This window comes from Balearica regulorum, chromosome Z (genome assembly GCF_011004875.1).
Source record: "Balearica regulorum gibbericeps isolate bBalReg1 chromosome Z, bBalReg1.pri, whole genome shotgun sequence".
NCBI lineage: Eukaryota > Metazoa > Chordata > Aves > Gruiformes > Gruidae > Balearica > Balearica regulorum.
The window spans coordinates 48,292,112-48,318,227 of NC_046220.1; the positions used below are offsets into that span (position 1 = coordinate 48,292,112).

Consider the following 26,116-nt stretch of genomic DNA (forward strand, 5'->3'; position numbering starts at 1 on the left):
AAACAGTGAGGCATTATCTGTGAAATCCCAAGGAAGATGAGCCACGTCAAGGACTTGAATCTACAAACAGGAGTAAACAGTATGTTGTAATACACTCAACACTCAACAAATGGTAATGCCAACTACGGAAAAAATACTGACAGAGAAAAGCTAATCACTAGCAAATTTTTGGGAAAAAAAACAAACAGGGAAGCAGAGGGAATTTCCCCCTTTTCTCCCCTTTAAAAACAATCAGAGGATGTGGAAAGATGTTAGTCATTAATACAATACTCATGTTTAGGGGAAAAATGAATGAACTTAAGGCAGAGAATGGTTTAAAGTGGAACATGTGGTTTTGGCTGTCTACATTTTACTATGTCTACTTTATTACGAAAACTGGTTTTAAAGGTAGGAGCATAGGTCTTAGGGAGGCGAAAAGGAACTCCATGTTACTGTATGACTTTCTGTAAAGCATTTAACTTCTCATACTTCACATCCTCATGAAAAGGAGATTGAAGGCTGCCTGACTTCGTAGGACACCTTAGGCTCCTCAGAGAAAAAAACCCACATTTACCATAGTCCATTGCAATAGCACTTCTCGTGTTCAAACTCCTTCATAACCTGTAATGGATCCTCAGAGTGTGTCTGTTGGACTGAATTTTATACATGTTTATTCTAACTTTCAAATAAAAGGGAGTAGATCTATAGGTTGTCCAAAGCCACTGTGGTAGCTCTAAGGTTTAGTCCAGTAAGCAACATTTTAGGCTTGGGTGGATGTGAATTTTCCCCCACCCCACTCAGGCACCTCCAGTTGCTGGTGGCATCTGGGCCGCCACACAACCAGCAGCGTCTTTCGTGGGCCTGGACACGCTCTGCTGCTGGAAGCGCTTCCCAGCAAGGTGGCAGGAGCTGCGGCCACGTTGCACAGGGATGGTGATTGAGGGAGCACCAGGGAGACCGTGTACGCTCCTTGTCCAGACCACCACTTCTCTGCTGTAGCAGCAGCTGCTCGCTTTTCTTCCTCCACATGGCGACCACCATCGGACTTTGGAGGGCAGGCTAACGTTAAATGATGCCTAGCAATGTTTGTGGAATAACGGCCAGCAGACACCAGTAAGGCACAGCCCGTGACTGACTGCCAGCGAGGCAGCTCTGGGGCTGTTGTGCCCCTCCTGGTACTCCGGTGGACTGCCCCGGGGCCGACGGCAGCCGGGGCGCTCCCGCGGCCCCTTTTCGCCCTCGGCACCCCGTGGGGGTAAGGCCGGGGGGCCGCAGCCGGTGCCGGTCACGAGGCCTTGCCGCAGGCCTCGCACCTCGCCGCGGCTCCCGCAGCCCCGCCGGCGGGCGGCGGCCTCCCAGCCCGGCGAGGCGAGGGGACAGCCCTCGGGGGCGGCGGCAGCCGCGGGCCCGGGAGCGCGGGGGGCGGTGAAGCGCGGGGCCGGAGCAGCTGCCATTTCCCCTGGCCCTTGGCGCTGCCGGGCGGGAGCGAGGGCGGGCGGAGGAGGAGGAGGAGGAGGGGGAGGAGGGAGGGAGGGGAGACGGGAGAGGGAGGTGGCCGAGCCGGAGTGAACTGAGGCGCTCAGCTGCCAACACTCACACACCGCCTGCCGCCGCAGCCGTGCTGCTCCCGGAGTCCGGGCAAGAGGGAGAGAGGGAAGGCGAGGAAAAGCCAGACGCGGCAGAGAAGGCAGAAGATCGCTGGCAGGGGGAAGGAAGTCAGGGAAGAGGGAAGCGCTGAGAGAGGGAGAAGGAGCCCTCCTCCCCGCGGAGAGACGACTTCCCATGTAGCTGGGGACAGAGGGAGAAGCTGGCGCTCAGAAACTGTGAGAGAAGCTTTCCAAGCAAGTTACTTAATCCCTGAAGAGCGGTGGGAGGAGGGGACAGCAGTAATCACCGATCATAACCATTATTCCCAACCCCTCATCATTTAACCCCCGGGCGGTTCAATGCACTACTCCAAGCTCTTCCTAGTTTCCTCCTCGGGGTAACTTGGGAGGACGCGCCGCCGGTGCCGCCCGGAGGTGAGGAGAAGAGCCTCGGAAGAAGGAAGGAGAAGTTTTGTGGGGGTTGTGAGCAGAGGAGGAGAAGATGGGCTGGAAGCGCCACTGCTGCTGGGGAGGCGGAGGCGGCGGGGACCTTCTCTGCCGGCTCACCCTGCTGCTGGGGTTCCTGCTGCCCGCCTGCAGGACGCGCCTGTACACCAACCACTGGGCTGTGCGGATAACTGGGGGGCTCCCGGAGGCCAACCGGATAGCTAGCAAATACGGATACGTCAATATAGGACAGGTAACCCTCCTTACAACTACTTCCGAGCGGGCGCCGGCGGCGCGGGCGGTAGGCGGGCGAGCAGGGTCCGCTGCCGCCGCCCTGCGCCGCTGGGGCAAGGGCAAGGGACGGGCAGCTTCGCGGCCGCCGCACGACCCCGGCCCCACCGCGGGCCCCGCCGCTGCTGCGGGGCGTCCCGTGAAGCCCCCCGCCGCCACGGCCTCTTCCCCACCCCCACCCCCCCCCGCGGGCCGGCGGAGGTGATGCGCGGGGGCAGGTACGCTGTAGCCGCGACGGAGGGGTCGGGGCCGGGGCCGGTGCCGCGGCCGTAGCGCCCCCTCCGCGGCCAGGTGCAGAGCGGGGAACGCGCCGCGGAGCCGCCCGCGGGCCCGGGGTGGGGAAGCGCGGGGGGCCCCGCCAGGGTCTGCCCGCCGCCGCGCTGCCTCCGCGGCGGCTGAACTTTGCGCTCCGCGCCGGGCACCCTCCTGCCCCCCTTGCAAAGAAAACAACGCCAATACAAGAGGAGCTCGTCCTGCAGCGAGCGCTCGTCTCCCCGGCAGCCAGGACGTGGCAGCTGCGGCCGCCGGCCCGCCGCGGGGGGCGTCCCGACCCCCCTTCTGGCGGGGCGTGCGGAAGGAAAAGGTGACAGGGCTGGCCTCGGCGCCCCGGGGCGGCTGCCGGGCGTGAGGTGGCCGCCGGGGTCCCGCGGGGAAGGGGAGCGTGTCCGAGGAGGCCGGGGCTGCCGCAGAGTGGGAGCCGGCCCGCCCGCCGCCGCGGCCCGCGCTGCTGTCCCACAGCCCACTCGCTTTCCGCCGGGTTTGTTGTGAAGTGAGGGGAGAGAAGTCGTCTCTCGGATGCCGGCGCTGTAGGCAGAGCTTCCCCGGCCCGCGCCCGGCCGGTTGGGCAACACCTGAGCTCTGCGGAGCCCGCAGATGTTTCGCTAGAAAACACCTGGACTGGCTAGATCCAGAGATCACCCCGTGAGAAAATTCTTGGATCTATCCAGGGCCAGGAACTGCAAGTGAGGAAACACCTGGTTTTCACTGGATCCCTTCACGCTGAAAAATCCCCTGCTGCTACAGCTATGCACAGTTGCTGTTTAAAATGTCCAAAGATCACTTCTTCTGACAGAGTTTGTGCCCAGTGTCCTGGGCTTTCCTGACCATTATCTTCAAAATGTGAATTGCGTATGTGGGGTTTAGCAAGGTGAGTGCCTAAAAAATAAACATTTCCATTGCATACTCGCGTGCAAACATCCAAGCACAGTCATTCTAGACAGTAGTTCATGCTACATTAATTGAAAGCTAAGAAATGAGCATTTGCAGGTACGGAAAGCTTCAGCCTACACAAGAGATTCACAAAAACGCAGCTGCGTTTACACAACAGGCTTCTTACATCAACAGGATCAAAGTGAGACCCAATTTTTATTTGTGTTGTAGAATGAGTTCCCACATACTGCATCATTGACTCAAAAGTTTGAAACGTACATCTCAACTGTTCCCAATCATTGCAAGCCTGAATAAGACAGCTGTGCAGTCTATTAAGATAAATAATTTACATAAGAAGAGCTGGAAAATGACACTGAGGTAGCACAAAACATGGTGTGTAAATGTTTTTTTTAACTACTTCCTGGAGCTTCTTGGGCAACTAGGCAATGATATTCCCACTTGGAGGCACATAAATTTGGGAGGAAGCTTTCATGTCAAAATTAAACCTCCACCTCGAAACCGCCGTGTGGGAATCCAAGCACAAAGATTTTTGCATTGACGTCTTTCTTTTTTGTTTTACACATGTCTTTTGCTCAAGGTGTTTCTCTATATTCCTGTCTGGGCCTTTATAGTGCTGAAATAAGCAACAGTTAGTTGTCTGGAGGATGCGCTTCTTCCCTTTTGTCTTTTGTCAGGCCAGCTGGCTAACTCAGAGCCTGCTTTTTTAGACCTTGAACATCCAAACCTCATGCTGAAATAAGGAAAGAATGCAGTAAGCCACTGTTGCTTCTTATGTGTCAGTGAAAGTGCCATGTATACACCAATGACATATTAATAATAGATACTTTACTGATCAGGTATACAGATGGGAATGAGAGCAAATAGAGACTATAAATAATGAAAAACTGGAAAATACATTACTGGGTATGCATATGATAAGGGAGCGTATGTGAAGGGAGCCAATACTGTTACTTAGTTATGCAGATAGGAAAAGTGCAAGTAGGGGACAAATATAAGAATATTAAATGATGGATGCATGAGAAAGAAAATTTCAATAATAATATGGATTAGACTGGTAGGTGATTCCTCATCTTCTGGCTGTAACCAGCCTTTAAGAACAAGAAGCAGGTGGCGGGCATATGTGAAGAAATTCCATAGAGCTTCCTGTATGTATTTTGGATCAGGGTGACCAGGTATTAGACGTCATTGTGCCGTGCCAATGTGGAGCTCAGTGCTCTACTGTTGCAGTTACATGCCCTAAGAAGTGTTGTGCATTTGCCGAGTTTCCTTTCATAGATGTCTTTTTACAATAGCCAGTGTTAAGTTTCTGATAATTTCTTGCAAAATCATCTCCAAATGGTATTTCTGTGACAGCACATTTGTTAGTATGTTGGTGGTCAGTCTAATGTCTGGCTTTTTATTCCTAGCTAGTGCTTATACAACTTTCATCAGACTGACCTGGTCACTAGATAGAATGTATAACTTGAGAATTCAGCATTCATAAAATAATCCAAATGGCTGTGGTCTGACCATACATAGTTTATCACTTAAATATATGGTTCAAAGCCTATGTAAAATGATTCTGTAGCTTTATTTCTTAAAAATACAAAAAAATTGTGCATGGTTTTCTGTGAAGCTTATCAATCACTCTTTGTAGACTGTATCACTTGATAAACATAGGTAAAGGGAGTAAGGTGTTAACTTTCAGAGAAAAAAAGTCAGGAATGGTCTGGACCGATAAATTAGAGGCTTTTTGCATAAATTTGGAAAAGCATGAAGATATTTGACACAAACCAGGAAGTGCAAAAGAATATGAGAATAGGTCAAGAATCTACTGTTTATTATTGAGAGACAGTTTCAAGCAATTTGAAAATCTGTATGTGGTGTGAAATGTTGAAAGACGTCCTCTTAGCTGAATACACTATGAAAACACTGAAAGAGATAACTAGTAAGCAGAATTCTCTATTAGAGGCAGGACTTCACATGCTTAATGTCTGCATATTGTAGCAGCTATGGCCAGGCAATTTTAAACTCTGTTTTTGCAGATAATATCTCTTCTAGGTAAGCTGAAATATTACAATTAAAGCTGCAAGTGTCCCTAAGAGCTAAGCTGTTTACTTCTGCTTGAAGAACGTAATTACAAATCTCATAAAAATACACATCCAAAAATCATCTGAAATAGATTAAAAAAAACTAGCGTAAGACATTAAGCATGAAATTTTTGGTTAAATTAACTTTGTGAGTTCACCTTTAAGAAGAAAGTGCAAAAAGCTAAATCCAAATCCCACTGTCTACAGCTCGCCCAAAGAACTGACTTAGTACAAATCACCTAGAAAAATAATGGAATTAAAATATTCACAATAAGAAGTAGTGAAACTGTGTATAAAAAACCAAAAGTCAAGTAGGTGCAGTTGCAAAGTTGCAAACTGGGAGTATTCTGACAAGAGTTAGTTGTATGATTAGACCTGAAAGGAATAGTGGAAAACAGAGAGGTTCTGAAGGTCTTATTCTTCCTAGCCACCATGTTAATTTTGCGTGAGTGGAGGTGGAAGGTACTATGGAAGAGAGAGATATTAGGATAGGTTAGGAGTAAAATAGTTAACAGTAGGCAAAAGGTACATTAAGTTGATCAGTGGACTCAAGATGGTAGACCCCGGAAGACTGTGAATCATAAACACTGGAAAACATCCCTTCTCTCAGTTTTTGTTATTTGGTGCATTCCTGGTAACAGGTAGAATTTAGCTTTCCCCTTTTTTGGTGCTTGTGTGATTTGGAGAATACCCATTTGAGTCTTGAAATACCTCTTAAGTCCATTTTCATTGTCATGATGATGACAGGAAAGCTACAGAACTAGATGGTAGAAAGGGATGTTAAAAGAGGCCTTGAGATCACCTGCTGGTGAGCAATTGAGAACCCCTGCAACTCACAGCTTCTGGTAAACTCCTGTTGCTCTCAAACTTCTTCTGTGGTCTCCATCTCTTGTTACCAAAATTTGAAGCTTTAGTTTCTCTGCTTATTGAAAAGAGGAGTTTTCCGTTAATTTTTAGGAGACATGGCACAACAGAGAAAGAATTCTCTTTTATTCTGTGTTTTTCCAGGGTACATGTTCTGGTTCTTGTTTTCTACAAATTGCTCCAATGTAATGCTCATTTATCTTGTATTTCTTTACCATTACCAAGGTGAAGTTGACAGTAGACGTAGAAGCTTGTTTTTTAGAGACACTTGAATTCTTGCAGTGAATCTAGTGAGACTGTCACTATTTTTCTTCATCTATGGTTTGGAAAAAGCATACAGCAGCAACTTAGACCTATCATTGTATCAACTGTTACTCACTTTCTGTTGGAAAACTCTTTTCCCCACAGGACTGAACAAAGGTTATGTTTCACAAAACCAGACACAGTAGATCCTCTTACAGACTGACACAAGTGGGCAGGATATCCTTCAGTAAGTCACTGATTTTCATTGCTGCAATTAGTGCCACTGGTTTGGAGCTTCTGATTTGGACAGCAGGGCCCACTTGAGCTGGTGCTCAAATTAACAGGCCTTCATTTAAGGCCTGTTAAAGGCCTGTCCCATAACTTTAGGTTTGAGTACTTGGTTACTGGTAATGACATTTCTGTGACATAACCGCAGCTGCATTAAAGATGATGTTGTGTTTTTACCCCAGCCAGCACCTAAGCACCATGCAGCCACTCGCTCACTCCCCCACAGCAGGATGGGGGAGAGAATTGGAAGAGTGAAAGTGCGAACACATGGGTTGAGATAAAGACAGTTTAATAGGTAAAGCAAAAGCCGTTCACACAAGAAAAGCAAAACAAGGTGTGGTGGGGGCCAGGTGGCCACCAGAGTCGCTCTATTACTCCTCTCGTTCACTAAACAGGGGAGAAAAGGTATAACAAAAAGCTTATGGGTCGAGATAAGGACAGGGAGAGATCATTCACTAATTGTCACGAGCAAAACAGACTGAACTTAGAGAGGGAATTCATCTAATTTGTTACTAAGCAAAACAGAGTAGAGGAATGAGAAATAAAATCAACTCTTAAAACACCTCCCTCCACCCCTCCCATCTTCCCGAGCTCAACTTCACTCCTGGCTTCAACTTCCACCCCCACTCAGCAGCACAGGGGGACGGGGAATGGGGGTTACGGTCAGTTCATCACACGTTGTTTCTGCCGCTTCTTCATCCTCACGGGGAGGACTCCTTTCATCGTTCCCCTGCTCCAGCATGGAGTCCCTCCCACGGGAGACAGTCCTTCATGACCTTCTCCAACGTGAGTCTCTCCCACGGGCTACAGTCCTTCACGAACTGCTCCAGCGTGGTCTCTTCCATGGGGTGCAGACCTTCAGGAGCAAACTGCTCCAGTGTGGGTCCCCCATGGGGTCACAAGTCCTGCCAGCAAACCTGCTCTGGCGTGGGCTCCTCTCTCCACAGGTCCACAGGTCCTGCCAGGAGCTTGCTCCAGCGTGGGCTTCCCACGGGGTCACAGCCTCCTTCAGGTGCCTCCACCTGCTCCGGCGTGGGGTCCTCCATGGGCTGCAGGTGGGATCTCTACACCCCCTCATCCTCCCTCCATGGGCTGCAGGGGGACAGCCTGCTTCACCATGGTCTTCACCACGGGCTGCAGGGGGATCTTTGCTCTGGCTCCTGGAGCACCTCCTGCCCCTCCTTCTGCACTGACCTTGGTGTCTGCAGAGTTTCTTACATCTTCTCACTCCTCTCTCCGGCTGCAAAAGCTCTCTCTTAACTGTTTTTTCCCTTCTTAAATATGTTATCACAGAGGCGCAGATTGGCTTGGCCTTGGCCAGCGGTGGGTCCATTTTGGAGCCTGCTGGCATTGGCTCTGTCAGACATAGGGGAAGTTTCTAGCAGCTTCTCACAGAAGCCACCCCTGTAGATGCCCCCCCCCCCCCCCCAAAACCTCGCCACGCAAACCCAACACACAAGGAATTCATTCCCCACTTCCCATGGGTAGGCAGGTGTTCAGCCACCTCCAGGACAGCAGGGCGCCATCACACCTAACAGTTACTTGTGAAGACAAATGCCATCACTCCAAACATCCCACCCTTCCTTCTTCTTCCCCCAGCTCTGTGTGCTGAGCATGACATCATATGGTATGGAATATCCCTTTGGTCAGTTGGGGTCACCTGTCCCAGCTGTGTCCCCTCCCAACTTCTTGTGCACCCCCAGCCATCCTTCTGGCGGGGCAACGTGAAAAGCAGAAAAGGCCTTGGCTCTGTGTAAGCACTGCTCAACAACAACAAAAACATCTCTATATAACAAAAACCATCTCTATGCTGTTTCCAGCACAAATCCAAAACATAGCCGCATACTAGCTACTATGAAGAAAATTGTCTCAGCTGAAACCAGGACAAGCAAACACAGTGAAACATCAGAATAAGCTACAAAAGAATTGGCCCAAGGTCTCCTGTGTTTCATTGGGCTTTATAATAGCACAAACAAGTAATATCAGGACTTAAATGCATAGAGTTGAGTTCCTTTTCCCAGGTATCGCAGGCATTTCTGACCTACCCTTGAAGTGCAATTAGTAGTCTCTCTAGTGAGCAAATCCTTGTCTCATGTAAAAAAGTTGCCTCTATTCTTTTTGTATGAGTCTTTTAAGAAAGTCATCTTGACTAGCAAGCTCTTTGGGACTGTGATAAGGTAGTATAATGCAAAGCAGCCAAGGAGTTGTTCTAAGTTACATGCTGGATGGAGCAATTTGGGGTATACCACATCCCCCAGCAGCTCCTTGCTGATACATTTTACCCTTCTATCTTGCAGTGGCTGCGCTAAGCAGACCTTTCTCTTTGAGCAAAGTATCTGTCACTGACTTTTGGGAAAGTTTCTTTCACTGTTGGCAGCTGCCGAGGGTTAAACATGTAGTCTGTGTAGCATTTTGTACAATTGGCATAAATATTATGACTTTGGTGATAGCATGGAGATTCCTTACTCTACAGTGAAAGAAGGAAACTTTCTTTTAATACAGCTATGAAAATTCATGTATGCTGATATGTCATCTCGATTCCCATGAATTTCCGCATTTCTTGTAAACACAGCTTCTCACTGGATATAAATTTGTGATTTAGTGCTAAAATATTATCAAAAGAGGAGGAGCTCCAGTAACTGACTGGGTACAGGAATTTATTTTAGTTTGAAATGTGTGGGCTTCAAAATAAGGAAGGTTGTCTAGATATGTGCTCTTCTAGAAAGTGGTGCCTCATCAGTTTCAGGTTGCTGTCATCAGGTGCTGGGAGACTTTCCTCGAAGGTGCAGAGCAGGAGAAACAAACAGCTGAACCCCAAAGGTGATGGAAGAATGGAAGAGATAATGCTATCTTACCTGTGGCTTCAAAATGAGGGTGAGAAATGCAGCATTAATTAGTATAGGAGTAAACTTTAGATCCTTCTATTCCTTTTTCTTTCTTAATTCTGGGCAGGGGCTGAGGATGGGTCACTTTTTCAGATCAATCTTTCCTTTCCTAATGGTATTTGTCCAGCAGTTTTTTCTTTTCTGATCTCTTCCAGAGTCTAGTGGCATATTCCCCACCCTTGGCAAGTGACAGACTACCCTTTTCCTCTAATTTTCTTGCTACAGGGAATACACATGGTTTGCCAAAAGACACCTAAGTGTGCTAAGCTTGAGGTGTGGCTCAGGAATTACTGTTAGATATGCAGATGTGTTTTTTTAAATAATGTAAATACTGATGTGATTTGCCAAAAGATTTTTTTTTTAATTTTTATTTATTGGGAGTTTATAGGTTTAAAGTCAGCAAATCACACAAAGAGTTAATAAGTATTAGTTCATTTCAAACCTGAGGTCCAAGTGATGGCACAGAGATGATGTTGTGTAACAACATCAATTGATCAGAAAGAATGGGAGAAATGGCAGTTTTCCATTTTCCAAATCTATTCCTGATGGAAGTCAGAAGGAAATTTTACAAACTAAGTAGCGGAAATTGGAAGACTAGAAAAAAAGCATTCTGCTAAGAGAAAAGGGAGTTTATTTTAAGATAAAAAGTCTAAAGTAAGGTTCTTGTCTTCAGCAAAGGAAGGAGTTTGCTGCCATAATCTCCACCACCTTACCTGAATGACTCAAAAAAGCAGGATGGTAGGCGTCTGTGTGCATAGAAGTTCAGCTACCCCAGAATAGTAATATAGACAGTTAATAGAAGAGACACACCCTGTAAGAGCCTGTAAGTTCACAGCACTGAAACAGAGTATACTCTTATTAAAATTTAATACTGGAGATAAGTTTAATGAAGTCCTGAGTATTACAGATACAAGTACCAGGACTATGCTATTAAAAGAATCAAAGCTAGGTGTAGTCTAAGCTGTATGCACATGCACATGTAGTGGGATGCACCAAGGAAAATTGAACTTTCTTGTATGGCAGAAAAAAGTACATTAAGGGACAAGTAGAGAATAACCATGGTTCACATGTCACAGAAACAGAAGGCCAGCACATATTGGAGAATAGAAAGTGTATGTTGTGGCTAATTACTTCATACTTAGCAGTAGTTCTCTTGCCTGTAGAGTTAAAAATGAAAGAGAAGAGGGAGAGAGAGCAGAGCTTACTACTACTAAATGTGAGCTTTCATTAGGAGTTGGATGAAGAAAAGGATGTGCCAAATGGATTCTGGTGACAGAGGCAATGTAATAGTCTTTGTATGTTGTTGCAAAATGAGGGAAGATGAGAATGTCGTATAACAGCATAGTAGTCAAGCTACAAATTATGTGATGATTTTTTATTTAAAACCCTTAGGCAAACACACACTGAATTGTAGTCTTAAGAATAACAATTAATTGCAAGCCCAACTTACAAATGGCAATGTTTGTGGGAACTGCTACTTTAAAACAAAATACATAAAGTGGACCAGGCTAGGTTAAAATGGAAGAGCCAGAAGAAATCAGTAAAACACATTGAGGTAAATCAGTAGTGTGTCATACCTGTGGTATGACAGTGGTTACGTCTGGTGTGACATGACCTCTTGCTGACAGTTGTAGAAGTGAAGGGGATACACACACATCTCTACAGGTGAGCTTGTCCACTGCAGTGTCCTTGAGGAGGATCAGCTATGCCTACATCTTTCCTGGCAGATACTTTGCCAGTTGTTGAAGGTCTTCAGTAAGGAAGGTCCACAGTGCCAGGGCATTGTCAATTCTGGTAGCTCATTATCCTGTTTGCCCTGGTGAAGTCTAGTCTAAGCTTCCTGCAGTTCAAAGCTTGCGTTTCTTGTTTCTCTATGAACGTAAAGAGTAGCAACATCAGAAAAGTTGTAGTGTTCCACTCTTCCTGCCACCCACTTTTATCTTTTTTTTCATCCAAGACCACTCCTTTCCCTTGTTTCACACAGGTCAGGCTTTCACTGATCCGTCTTGCTGTTTGACTCTGGTCTTTCTGAGTCTCATCTTGAGCAAGGAGCTGCTAAAGCATTACAGCTGAGTACAGCATAAGGATTCCTTCAGTTGCCTTGAGGACAGCACTCCTATTTATATAGCCCATTATGCTGTTTGTCTATCCTGTACCCGTATGACATTGTTGACTTAGTTCAGCTTGTGATCTGCTATGATTCACAGATTGATTCTGCCAAATTCCTAGCCTGTTGTTCTCCAGCCTGAATTTCTCAAGTAGAGTATTATTGATTGTAGTACTTTGCATATGCCTTTGCTGAATCTTGCCCTGTTTTTCCAGATCTCGTTTTACAGTTTCAGTTTGTTTTGAATTCTGTTTCTGCCCCCTCCCAATGTGCTTGCAGATCCTCTCTGCATGTATGTTATGTTTAATAGGTGTCTTTCCTATGCCAGTATTCAAATCACTAGTTGAAATATTGACCAAAAGAGTTTCTAGAGGAACTCTGGCAGGTGGTCATTTGCTGCCCTGCTGTAATAAATAGATATATCAATGTTACTTTCATAGTTTTGACCTACTGTTCCACAGTTTAATTTTGCGTCCTACTTCAGGAATTTGAAGGGGACTGTTAATCAAGTAGTACTTGAAGACAGATAGTTTTTAATCTGCAAAGTACCAACTCAAACTAAATATAAAAATTGCAAGGATACTGGATAGGACTGGATCAACAGTGACTGCTATTGTATAATTTAAGGTGTTCCTAAGAGGATTTTTTTACCCCAGTTTTAAACAAGTCTAAAACTAACCAGTTTTAAAAGTGGTTTTGTTACTTGTCCTGCTGACTTGCAACTTATAGACTGAAGTTAGTCATGGGCACTATATGTCTGTTCTTGTGCTTAAGTGGCTCATCTGCCCGCACATTTGCAGGGGGAACTTTTGCTTCTGTAGCTTTTGGTTTCCTATTAGAAGATAGGCTTCCCACTCCCACAGTCATCCCAGTGGGTGTGTTTTGATTGACATCTGTTTGCCTTGACCAGAAAAGATGGCCAGCTTGTACACAACCTCCACACTGCTTTATACAATGTCATAAATATTTCTTTAGACTTTGTCAGGCAAGATATTTCCAGTATCATCTTTGCATGTTTTGCAGCTGTGTTCTATGATTGACCAGTATATCTTTCTCTTCCCCTCCAAATGATGAATTGTCAAATCACAAAGTAGGGAAGTACATATGTCAGCCATGGATGTGAATAAATCATATCGTCTCTAGTGAGGAACTGTGGTGCTTTTTGTCACCTGCCAAACACAGGAAAAATGTGATCAAACAGAATCCTGCTTGCAAGAGATATATAGCTTAAGACAGTAAGTGATTATTTGGCAACATGCTGGACCCAATTTGATTGATATTTGCAGAATGAAAAACTCTTCAGAATGAAACATTGGCAAGTCCAGAAGAGTATCAGAGCTACACCATGAAATCCTGCCAGAATAGCTTGTTGTGGAAATTCTTGTGGATTACATGATGGTATATGACGGAGGTGAGATTGTAAAAGGCACGTTAGCCAGGCATGATCATGGATTGTATAGTTTTAAACAAATTAGGAAAGAAAAAAATTCTCTGCGCAGACTCTTCCATATAGAAGGAATCTGCTCTCAGGGAGACAGCATGCTTCTAAATGAGGTATAGCCATCAACAAGGAGCCATTTTTGGTCAGGTTATGGTTTTTCTCCTTTTTTCTTTTTAGATATGTTTTTGTGCCAATAGGGAATAGGCCTTATTTATGTTTGTTTTCCAGGGCCAAACTGGAATTATAGAGATATTACAAGTCACACTTAAAACCTTTGCTACATTATCTTACGCATTCTTGTTCAACCTGGATAAAACCACTGGGTTTTGTGCAAGACTGCTTAGTGGGCAGTGAAGGTGTTACTGAGTAGTGCTGTGTGACTGAAATTCAAGCCTAGAATTGGATAATGTTATTTTTTAAATCTTTAGCTTAATCCATTGTAGCATGTAGCCTCCCCTCTGGAAAAACCTGGAGAACATTTTTTTTGTTTGTATTGAGCTTTTCTTTGTAGAGCATAACACAGTAACCTGATGTCTTAAAAACAAACAGGAAAGAAAATATGCGCTGTGTTCCACCTCTAAAGCCAGTAGTATGATATCTAGGGTGTAGAGAAGTAATTCCTGTAACATTTTTGTTCATGTGAACAGCCTTTATTCAAATACACCCGTAAGGAGGCAAGGCCATTCTGGGTCGGTTAGAAGATCCCTCTAACTTGCCTGCCTATGGCAGTAGTGTTAAGTTACTGTCTGTGGGAGAGAATGAACAAAACAAGCATCCAGTGCTTCTCCCTAACACTCCCTTCAGCTGTATTCCGCTGAGGAGGCTGCTTGAGCTGGATGTGGTTTCTGTGTACTTAGAAATTCCTAATTTTTTTTTGTCCAGATGCTTGTCAAATCTTTCAAATAAAAGTAAACTTTCAGCATCCACAATATTCTTTGTCAAGGATTTTAAAAGTTTGCTACCTCACCGCGTGAAGAGCCACCTCTCTTTTGCTTGTTACTTAGTAGCTTCATTTGATGGCTGCTGAAAGAGATGATGAAAGTCAATGTCTGTCCTCTCTTCTTATGCTATACGTGATTTTTTAGATGCTATTATTTTCCCCTAGATTGTGTCATATCTAAACTGAAGAATCTTAGCTTACTTAGCTATTCCCCATAGAGAAGGTGTACCATATATTTGTGCATCCTTCTCCCACTTGGGAGCTTTTCCAGCTCTACTATATCTCCTTTGAATAGAGTGGACTAGAACTGCACACAGTACTTAAAGTGTGACAAAACCTTGGGTTATTCTTAGAGTGCCATGGTCTCTGCTTTATTCTGCATACTTCTGTTCATCATGTCTAGTATGTCATTTGCTGTTGAGACTTCTGAGCTGAGTATTCATCAATTAGTCTGCCGTAACCCTGAGATCATTACTCCTCAGTGGTACTAGGCAGCTCAAAACAGTTCATTTTAGTGTGAGGTTAGGTTTGTGCATCTGTTCATCTACACTTGTCTGCATTGGATTTCATTTGCCATTTTATTGTCGTCAGTTTTGCAGGGTCCTTCTGCAGCTCATGCGCAGTCAGACGCAGTCTTCCCATCTGTGATTGTTAGCAATAGCTGACGTCTACACCTCATTGCTCACTTCCTTTTCCATGTAATTTTTTTCATTAAATAGTGTAGGTCCCAGAAGAGGTTTTACCATGGACCCCAGCAGAGCTCCAGCAGGGATCTCTGCCTGTTGTGAGAAGCTAATTGCTTTTTAATAAACAAATAACTAATTGCTCCTAAGCTTTGTTTTCTGTCTTTTAACTGTTTGCTTGCTTCTGCAAAGACCTTGTGCCATGGCTTCTTAAATTCTTGAAAGCTGGAACGGAATACTTTGATGAAGGACATTGTCAAAAGCCTTTTGGAAGTCCAACAGAGCGTATCTATCTACCTATGTTTATCTATAGGCTTGACCTCTTCAAAGAACACTAATAAATTTGTAAGGCAGAATTCTCCTCTGTTTATTTCCAAAGCAGTCATTTTTTATCCAAGTGTCAATTAATTCTCTTCTTTCTTAGTTTCCACTCATTTGCCTGGTAGTGACTTGCAAGTCCATAGTGCTTCAGATCGCCTTTTAAAAATTGACATCACATTTGTCACTCAGCTGTTCTGAAATGTGAAAAATCTTTTTTTAAGTGAGAGATTTCATGCCACTGCTTCTATTTTTTTAATTCCTTTAATTTACTCAGTGTTTTTATTCACCTATTTCATCCATATTCCTTCCACACTCTGGACTGCAAAATATTTGTACTTGAAGTACAAGCAAACAAATCAATCAGATACTAAACTTTGAAAAAAATGCAATGCTTTGTGAGTATGCTGGGCACCAGTGAGCCAAGCATGAATGAAGAGCAATGGCAGAGCTTTAAGCTGAGAAAGTTCCCTTACCCCTCATGGAAATGAGTAGCACTGCTTCCGTGCAGGAATGGACTGCAGAATAAGCTCTGGTTTTCTCTTTAGCAACCAAGGAGCAGTAGTTTAACCAGTTGGGAGTAGCGTGGAGCCACTGCAGGTACCTGAACAGTGGTTTTACAGCTCAGATTAGCTTTTTCTGCTTTTAAAGAAAAACCCTTCTCTCACTGGACCTCAGAGAGAGTCTCTGAAATGTAGCTCAGCAAAGTATTCAGTTGCAGTTTATAAAGGCCTCAACAGCCTTTTAGTATGAATATTAGAAATGCATTTGCAGGTACCCCAATTGTATCAGAAAGTCTTAACAGACCGATATCTCCCATCACTGCCACACAACAAGAGCTGCAGCCCTAACTAACACAAAAGCATCAACCATGGTACTGTTTTCAGTTTTCCTCTTGAAAGATTCCCTTCTGCTATATTGTAAGCCAAATCATTCCCTGTCCTTGGGTCAGAAGCACAACATTAATTGGATTTTATTCACACCCATTTGAAGTACAATGTTATTTCCAGGGAGGACATGTATGACATGGGATTTTCTTGATACTCTTGACACATGCCCATCTCTGCATTACTGTCATTACTCCTTTCTGCCTGTCTGATCAAGTGATACCTTTACTTCAGCTCGGAGAAGTTTAAACATCCCTTGGCAGTGAACAGACTCCTCCTGATAATTCTTAGGCCAGTGAATGGCATGATGATCGTGGCCAGCTGACAATTCCCAGCCATTGCCTGGGAAAACTGATAGCGCGAATTAAACAGGGTTGCTGAGTCTTGCTTTCTGACTTAATCACCCCATGACTTAAAGGGGCTCTGGGCTGTGTTGGCATCACGGATCTTATCAATAAATGGTTCTACTGTTGCAATAGACTACTCTTGGAAGCTTTCTTGTATATAGATACCATTCATCTTGCAAAATCTGAGTAATTTCCATTTCCTGCCTGGCAACTACAAATATTAATCTGACATGCTTAACAGCACAGTAAGCAATTCTAGCAGTGGCTGAAATCTGTGTTGATTTCCTGATGTTTCTGATCCTGTAGGACTCATTTGACGTGAAAACGAATGTTTCAAAATGGAAATACAAATCCATTTATAAAGAAGAATACAAGGTTTTAGCCAATTCATTGCTACTATCTAACTGACCGGATTTTTCCTATTTCAATATTTTGGTATTACATAGTTAATACCAACATATTAAACAAATATGCAGTAGAAACATTTCTCCTTTCTCCAAGAAAATGTACTTTCAGTTACACAGCTTTCACTCAGTCCTCAGATTGTAATATTCTGCTCTCCAAACAAGGAGAAGGCCACCAAAGAATATTCTTTAAATGTGTGAAATGCACTGCGTATGAAAGCTGTGACCTGCTTTTCATTGATTTTAGTAAATTTAGATATGTCATCATGAATTGGGTATCAGTTCTCCTTGACTTTTCTCTGTAGTCTGAAGTAATTAGAAGCTGGTATATGAACCCAGACATTAGGATGCTAACTAAACCTAAAATGTAGGCCTCACTGAAGTCTGGATTAAAAAAAAAATTTTCTTCATTAAGTGCTTATTGCAGCTTCCATTAGATACAGTGGAAGATCCCACTGATTCCAGTGAAAGCTGAGTTGAACCTTAACTCTCTTCTGGCACTGTGGAAATTGGTACAGCAGGAGAGACGTGCATATATTTGAATTAATACATCATATTTGTTTTGTTGTTGATGTGATTGCAAACAGCTACTTTAGGAGGAATATTACATGACTGTGTTAGAATGATCAGTCCCTTGGTGTGCTGTAGTATTTTTTTGAAATCCTTACTGAAGATTAGTTATGATGATGTTGATGTTTTCTTCCTTACTAGGTTTGAATGATACATGATGCAGTCATTTTGGGGATTATTTTTTGGTCTTGTTAGCTTGCTTACTTGCTTTTTCTATACATCTATCTTTAGACCCTGTCAAAGACAGATTTTTTTTTTTTTTTTATTTTCATGCTATTAAACTTAGGAAACTATAAGATCCTCTCCAGAAACTGTTAGCCATATGAATAGTTGTTGCTCAAGTTGTCTTATCAAAATCAATGAAATTACATGTGGTTGTGGAGACTGCTTATAAAAATGATGGATACTGGCAAACCTTACTTTTACGCAAAAAAGTATAAACTGTTCTAGCATTAACCAAATAAGATAGGTGAATTTGTCAGCGTCATGCCTGGTTCTGGGCAAGTTGCATGCTACGCTGTATTAGGTTAAGCAGATTGTACAGAGTGGAAGATCATCAGACTTTGATACAGTACAAAGTTGAGGACGTATGATCTAGGTTCACCATAAAAGAGCATTGGATTTAGTGCCTATACACACTGCATAGATGAACTTAACTCAGTCCTAGATATTCCCATGAGTCACTTCTTTATTAGTCTTCAGTAAATTATATTGGTGATAGAGGAGGAAATTGCTTAAATCAAGTCTCATGAGAAAGTCAGTTAAATGAAAACATTGTATTTACTATAACCAATAAGAGCTGAATTCAGATTTGTAAGACAAAGTACAGCGTGAAAAGGTTTATTGCTGGCAATATAAATGTTCACTGGAAACAGTATGACTACTGTAGGTCACTGCATTAGTCATTTTGAACGTTATAAACTCTCTTGCTATTAATGTGCTTAAGAGTTTTATATTGATGTTTAAATAACTGGATAGAGGTATAACAGTATATCTAACTCGGTGCCCAGTTCTTAAGTCTTTTACTCATACAAGTAACCCCATTAGATTTGATTGCACTTGATTTATGCCTCTTAAATACCATTTGCTTGAACAGAGTTATTTCTGATTTATGGTTTTGTAAATGAGAAGGGACTTGATCCCACTGGGACTGGACAGATGTTTCAGGATAGGGATGATGGTTATTAAATATTTTATGATTGAGATTTAAAAGGAAATGAATATGAACATTCTTTGCTGTGAAACTTATCTTGCTGTAGTTTGTTAAAAATAAAACCTATTTCTTAACTACCCTTTATACTGTTTGCATGATTGAAATAACAGTGTCAGAACTTTGTCAAGATTCATTCTTATACTTTATTATAATTACATATCAGAGACTACAGATTACGAAGAAACAATAATCATTAAAGTCTAGAGTAGCTAATAATATATTGAATATGGCACTTCTGTTTGCTCCTTAAAGAAACATTCATGATACATGGATGAGTATCCATCCTCGTTCTCTCATCATTTTACATTTGTTCAGTGAAACAACATGAAATAGGATTCGAAATCAATAAAACAGTGACAAAACTTATTTCAGGCGATGCACTATATCACTTAGATATTTTAAATTACAGACTAATGAGTTAGGAAAGGCAAAAACATTTCAGAAAGCAGTGGCAATTTAGTTGACCCCTCAAAATGTTAAAGGTATTTGTTTCCTATTCGATGGCTTCATTACGGGGGCTGTTTACTGTAACAAACATTACCATATTGCCTAACAGCTTCTTTGCAGATACAAGCATTTGTTATGGCTTGAACTTGCAATGCATGGTGACTGTGTTGAAGTCACTTGAAATATTGCAGAGGTTAAGTTTGTTCTTACAGTAGAAAATAAATACACTTTGTTGCACTCATTTTCACTTGCAGAAATAAGGTGGTGACTCATTGGGCTTCGCAAAAAGGGGCATGACCTACGAGTTTACATTGCACTGCTTTCTGTATTGAAAAGAAACAATAGAAGAGATTAATGGGAATGAAGGCAGTAATTGATTTCCTTTTGAGAATTTTCATGAAATGTGTAATGTTGCCCTGGAACTGCAAACCCGTGGCCACAGGTTGCTGAGCAACCTTGCATTGCTTTATATGATAGGGACATGAACTTGCCAATTGCTCCTTAGGCAAAGCTCACAGTGACACTGGGGTTGCAATTATTAATGTCCATCATTGTACTGGAATTGTAACATTTCACATGACAGATGTGGAAATGGCTTCCTTCGTCATCACCCACCAACTCTTTTAGGCTAATATATCTGTTGTGCATCTACCAAATCTGCACTTCATACAAAAACCTCTCTCCCCCTTCCCCCGTCTCCCATTAATAAAAAAACAAACAAAAAAAAGGATTCTGTTTTCATTAATTTTTAGCTACTTTTTTTGAACATTTTTCTAATAGCCACAACCTGTTTAACAGTGCTAGAGAGGAGGTGGACGAAACTCTTCCTAAGTGACTTTAAAAGAAAGATTTCAAATACTATAGTGAGATTTCTTTCAATGTAATGGTTGAACAATCAACATAGTGTCCAGATATCTTCCACTTCTCACATTTTATTCATCCTTAACTTCACTGAGGGCATATTTGAATGCCCTCGTCTCTGGGGAAGTGTTACCACACAGCAAGAGTTCAGAGGATACCCGTGCGCAGCACAGTTCAGATTCAAGGAGGGCTGCCAGTTCTTGTCCTCCCATAAAGATTGATGTTATGTTCTTGTTCGCAGAGCTGCAACAGAGCACGGTAGGGGCCAGGCTCAGGCTCTGCTTCTGTCATAATCTTTGGAAGGAATATGTATTTGCTGTGGTCTCGTGTGACCTGTACCATATAAGGCACAATTCTCTTTACTGCTCATCCATGTAAGACTCAAACATCATTTTCACCTGGTCTTTTTTTCAGGCAGCTTTTTGCCAGGTTTATTTACCTGACAAGTGTCTTTGGGATTTCTCTTTTTATGATTTAGCTTGAGTATTCTTTTTTCCCTACACTTTTAGAAGGAGCATTGTTTGTAATTAAATATGATGAAAATATATTTTTATTTTAAAGAAACTCAGCTAACCTCTCCCTCCTGTCAGAACTCAATTAATAAGGCAGAAGGATCTGCATTCCAATATCCACAGGATTTATATGAATCTATAATCCAAAAAAGATGCCACAATCCTCTTTGGAAGGATTGTTCATCCTGTATTGTAGGGTAGATTAAATTAATAAATCTTAGTGTGATTTAGTGTGTATTAGAATAAAGCTATGATACAGTTCTAATTTATATCTTTCTAATATCTGAAGTTATTTTATGAATTCATATTACCTCCTGAGGCCTGTGGCCTCTTTTATGACTTAATGCTTTCCCATTCTTGCAAAGATACTAAAACTTAGTTGTGTTACGTGACAATACATTTATTTTTTTGATGAGGCAAAACATTTTATATTGCCATTTGGTTGTTAGTTTTTTTCTCTTTTTTCCCAAGTAAATCCACATCTTAAATAAGGTTAACAAGAGAGCACTAAAGTATGGGAATCTCAAAAAGCAGAATTTTATTTGGCAATATTTGTTTTAAAATACAACTGTACAATATAACCTGTGTGCAGAAGGTATGATCTAGGGAGCTTTTTCCAATTTACCTGAACTTTGTTGAAGTTGTAGGCCAATTATCACTCTCAGAGGAAATTTACCTTGTTTTATATTGCTAAGTATATTTTATAGTGTATTTAGAAAATAACATTTCTCTATTTAGAGAAGTAGAATATTGGAATTCTAAAACCATTTTAGAATAAATCTAACTAGGAATTTAGAATTCTACATTTAAATTTAGATTTTAATTTGAATTAAACTTGAATTATACTTTAGCATTGAGACTCTAAATATCCAGATGATATTCTGGAACACAGTAGAATGCCTTGAAAAGAAAACCTATTAGAAAAAGTGTTTTTGTACAGGTAATCCAAAAATTAAATATACCAACTTATGTAAAGAATTTCTACTGCAAATCGGAATGTTCTTTTTATGTTCTTTTTAATCTGTATTTTTACTTAATTTAGGTACAGTCATATTTTCCTCAGTATTTTAAACTTCCTAACAGATACATAAAAATTCAAAATCACATTAAAATTTACAAAGTTACTTTGAAAAAAATCCCAACCTTGATACTGAATTAGAATGATATCAAGAATTATAATTGACCTCAGGATACTGTTATTTTTTTATCCTACTAACAAAGGCAGATGAAAAGTTAAAAGACTAGAGAGCTTATGTTTATTTTTCCAGTGAAAGAGTTAATGTGCTACTTTATTTTTAAAGCAAAATACAGCAGCATATAAGCAACAGCAGTGATGTTATCTGAAAGAACATAATGCAGAGCTACTTTATTTTAATGGCTCTATTATTAATTTTTGACTTGAACTGTTTGAAAAGCCAAACTGTACTTCCCTCGCTCAAGGTAAGTGCCCAGACAAAATTTCTCCATTCAAATAGCTGAAACACAAAGGTAGAATGCAAAAGAAGTCCAGAGTGACGTATGTTAATTCATTAAGGTGATACGTTTTTCTCCCCATTTAAACAGCAGGAGAGGTAATGTCAAGGGTAGAGTGGCAAAGTGTTAGAATGTTTCTACCATCTGAAGAGATATAACCTTATTTATTTCTATGGAAATTGCGATGTTTCTGCTGTAATAGCCATGTGGTTTAATTTATCTGCCTTTTTTGAGCTTTTGCTTATTTTTCATATGCAGGTGGTTCAGAAGGGAATGTCCTTTTTCTAGCTGAACTGTCCTATCCTCCAGACCAAAGATTTAACAAACTGCGCAAGAACTCTTGATTACAGAATAGGGTTTTTTCCATCTAGGAGACTCAAAAAATGTTTCAGGAAGAAGGGGTGCATTTAAGACCAAGCCTGACTTGTTCAGAGTGTTACTATTAAGGAACAGCAGCGCTCTGCAGACATATCAGTTCCCTTTAAAACAAACCTGAAGAGAAAGGAACATGAGAGAAGCAAAGACAGGAAGTGGCAAGTTAGGCTATTCCTACCTCGAGCACATACAGAGGTGTTTTCACAAGTTGGGTTGTTCAATTTCTGTTAGCTAATTGGGCTTAAAATAGAGCAGAGAACTGGGTTACTTTGGCATTTGAGTGCAGCTGGAATTCAAGATTTCAGAGTAATCTGGGTTGCATCTGAGATGACAATCTGTGTTCACACTCACATCACCTTGGTTCTGCTGTTGCTTTGAATTCTTTTAGTTAACTAAGTTTGGGCACATTAAAAGCGCACTTTTCCCCCTCCATCCGGTAGATACTCCTGTAATGTACAGATTCAAGGCCTCTGTAATACAGAGACTAAACATCATTATTTCCGTCCTTTACACTAGTCATCAGAGCAGTATTAGCTTGCAACTGCAGCTCAAGACTAGACCACAGTGTTCAGTAGTGCCAGTGGTTTCAGCTTTATTTTAATGTCACCTGTCTGTAGTAATCCAAGAAACTATTTTAACTCGTGTAGGGTTGTGTAGGCTATCAGCCCATCAGGGGACTAGCAGAGAGCTTAAATATGTGGATAGAGGCCTCTTCTTAATAGTTGGAATGTCAGGTTTTAAGCTGAGTAAGGTCCAGAGGGCCTGTGCTTCTCTCTCCTAAATATTTCATAAGCTGATCTTTGTGAGACCCCCAAATTGTCCAAAACCGAAAGTGGTCCAGTCTTTCATTTCACTACAGTATGCCATATGTGGGCAAACCTTGCTATTATTTCTTCTGAATAACACGTAGTAGGTGAAATTCCCCATTCTGATGACAAAAAACAGTAAAAAGCTTTTGAACAAAGGGTATATTTGGGAGAGAAAGAGCCCCCATCTCAGTCTGTGGGTCAGATAAGGGAGCAACCCTGCAGCTGTCTTCATGGTAGTTGCTCCTTCAGCCTCACCATGATGGAGATCTGTCAGTGCTGCCCCAACAGTGGAGTTTTGGGCAAGACAGCTGGAGGTTAGGAAACTGGGGTTGCTATTGCAGTATTTTATGGGAAAAAAACTCTACCCCTCAAAAATGTCCAGTGCACAGTTTTATTGCTTGGAGTACAAGTCAAATTCAGGTTCTAGGTTGTGGATGAACATGCTCTTTCCAGATATGGCTGCTTTAATTTCAGTAGGTCAGTGAACAGCTAACAGCCTCTGCAGGGATTTCTTGCCCCTAAATGCTGAGATCAGAGCCCTGGTTTTAAGATTTTTAATACTTCCTAAGTCAGGAGGGACACAAGAAGAAAAGGGAGCGGCAGTTTTCTGTAGTATCAATGAACCTGTCTTCACCTGTGGATAACAAGGACCCAACAGGGATCAGAATTAAGGGCTATGGGCTCACATCCTGCATGTTTGTTACAGAGTGGTGTGTGTTGAAGGAGCATAAGCGGAATTGTAACCTGTGTCAACATTTGGTTTTGTCAAACTGCTTTGTGATACTAGCCTTCACTGGCATTTAATGCTGGGAAGAAAGCTCTGGTAATACTAACACATTCTATTTCAACTTTTTCAGACTGAAACATTTTCATTTTTGCTCTAAACCATCATTTCCACTGTATTTTGTATAATGTGACATTTTAAACATTTTAAAGCTTGAAATGTAATGGAAGTGATGTTGTCAAAATGAGATGATGATAGTAAACCTAATAAACTTTCTTCATCTCACTGCTCTTGGTATTTCTTTCTGTCAAGGACTTTAGCACTTTGGAAATTTGTTGCAATTCTGAAAGAAGTGAAGGGTCAGATCTTCAACCCCATATGAAATACATTGCTGTACCTATTTATAATGGTTTATGTTCCAGGTCTGCATGGGGGTAGCAGATCTGTCCTTTTTTGGCTCGTCTAGCCTTGTAGAGAGTTCAGAACTAGATTTGAACCTGATATGCCTTCCTTTCCCAATTCTTTTAGGATCAAAGTCATTAAAGATTGGAGAAACAGGTATCATTACAATATATCCACCAATTCACCAACTCAACAGCATATTGGTTTCCATTCAGCCCATTGGGAGAAGTGTGCTTTGCAGCCAGATGTCTAGATGATTATTCTCTTTAAAAAAAGTTTATTTATTAGATAAGAATCTGTTGGGAAGGCATGTCTTGGATTCCTTCCCATTAGCTTGAACAATTTCCTTGGTCATGTTCTGCTACATTGAATAGGTTCAGAGCTTAGTCAGATATGTGAGTTTGGTGATCATATATATATATGTTTAACATAAATTTAACAGGCAGTTTTAGCATTTGTATTTTCTTACAGAGTTTATGAGGACACAATGTGGATGTAGATTAATTAATTCAGTGATTATGTCCTAAATTATCTTAATATTACCTTAGACTGTAAAACTACATATGGAAGAAATATTTTCCAAGGACAAGCCTAGAAAGTTTGGCTCTTGTTTCATATTATCTTTAAAATTCACACATTTTCTCAACTTTCAATAGAAAATAAGATCTAATAAACATAAATTTAATGTAAATTTGTGGATGCTTTGGTTTTCTGGGATTCTGCTGTTTTATTGCAGGATTGTTATTTCCAGGAATTATTTAATCTTTGAATAAATGTAGTATGGTGCTATTAAAATATATCTATATATCTATTTAAAATGTTCAGTGATGAAGATTACTTCTACAGAGAGTAAGTCTCCCCTGCCACTGCCATTCATTCTCCTTGCTTTTGGCCAGGCAATTCTTCAGGAATGTTTCTCTATTTCTTTTTAAAGAAATCAGGTCCTCCGGGTCAAAAAGGAGATTACAAAGATTTCCCAAGTATAAAACAGTTAAATTGCCATCAGTCTCTAAGGTAGTTAGCTCTGCAGTCTGGTGTTTCTGTCTTTGCATTGCTTTTCCTCTGAGAGTGCCTCTCAGACCTGGTAGTTAAAAGTATAAAAAAACAATTTAACAAGAACATCCATAATGATAAGTTTTATTGTGCTATATTTCCATGGTTTAACTGTTCTCCAAGTGGTCCAAGGATTTGGAAGGTCTAAGTAAATTCCCATTAAGGGAAAAGAAGGCAATAAAATTTTTAATAACACTGGTGTTACCTTACTGTGAGAGGCACTGGCAGTTAGTGAATATGAATAAAATGCCATTTAAAAGATTTGAGATCCTTTTATTTCATTGACAGTTATGAACAAAAGCTGTAGAACTCACCATTTTAATTAATTATTATTATTATTATTAATAATTATTATTTTCTGAAAACTGATGGTGCCTGGAAGACATGGTGTTATAATTACCACACTTGATTCTAGAGGCTTAATTCTGTCTCCTGAGCCTAAGGTCTCAGAGGGAGTACAGCTGTCAAGCGTTACAAAGCCTCAGGCTGTCCCCCTTTGGCTGGAAGGCAGAGCATGCAGATCCCTCCAGTCTCTTCTGTGGGTGGCTGCTGCTGCTAAACTGTAGGACCTCCAGGAGTGCAGTTAGATCATCTCTTAAATTTGCTGTTTTGGATGCCCTCAGAGGGGTCAGCTAGAGTTTATCTTAAATAAATAAATAAATAAATAAATAATCCTCAAACTAGTGCAAGACAAGACACAGAGAATAGGGTGATAGTGAGATCTGTGT

At 41.7% G+C, this 26,116-nt stretch overlaps 1 protein-coding gene across 2 annotated transcripts in view; it reads left to right on the plus strand.

Moving 5' to 3' along the window:
- Positions 1–1,531: 1,531 nt before the first annotated feature.
- Positions 1,532–26,116, plus strand: part of PCSK5 (proprotein convertase subtilisin/kexin type 5) — a 261,481-nt gene continuing 236,896 nt past the window's right edge. For both annotated transcript variants that reach the window (XM_075739243.1, XM_075739241.1), the window contains exon 1: positions 1,532–2,265. In XM_075739243.1, coding sequence (XP_075595358.1) covers positions 2,068–2,265 — 198 coding nt within the window. In that variant the 5' untranslated portion in view covers positions 1,532–2,067. The remainder of the gene's footprint in view (positions 2,266–26,116) is intronic.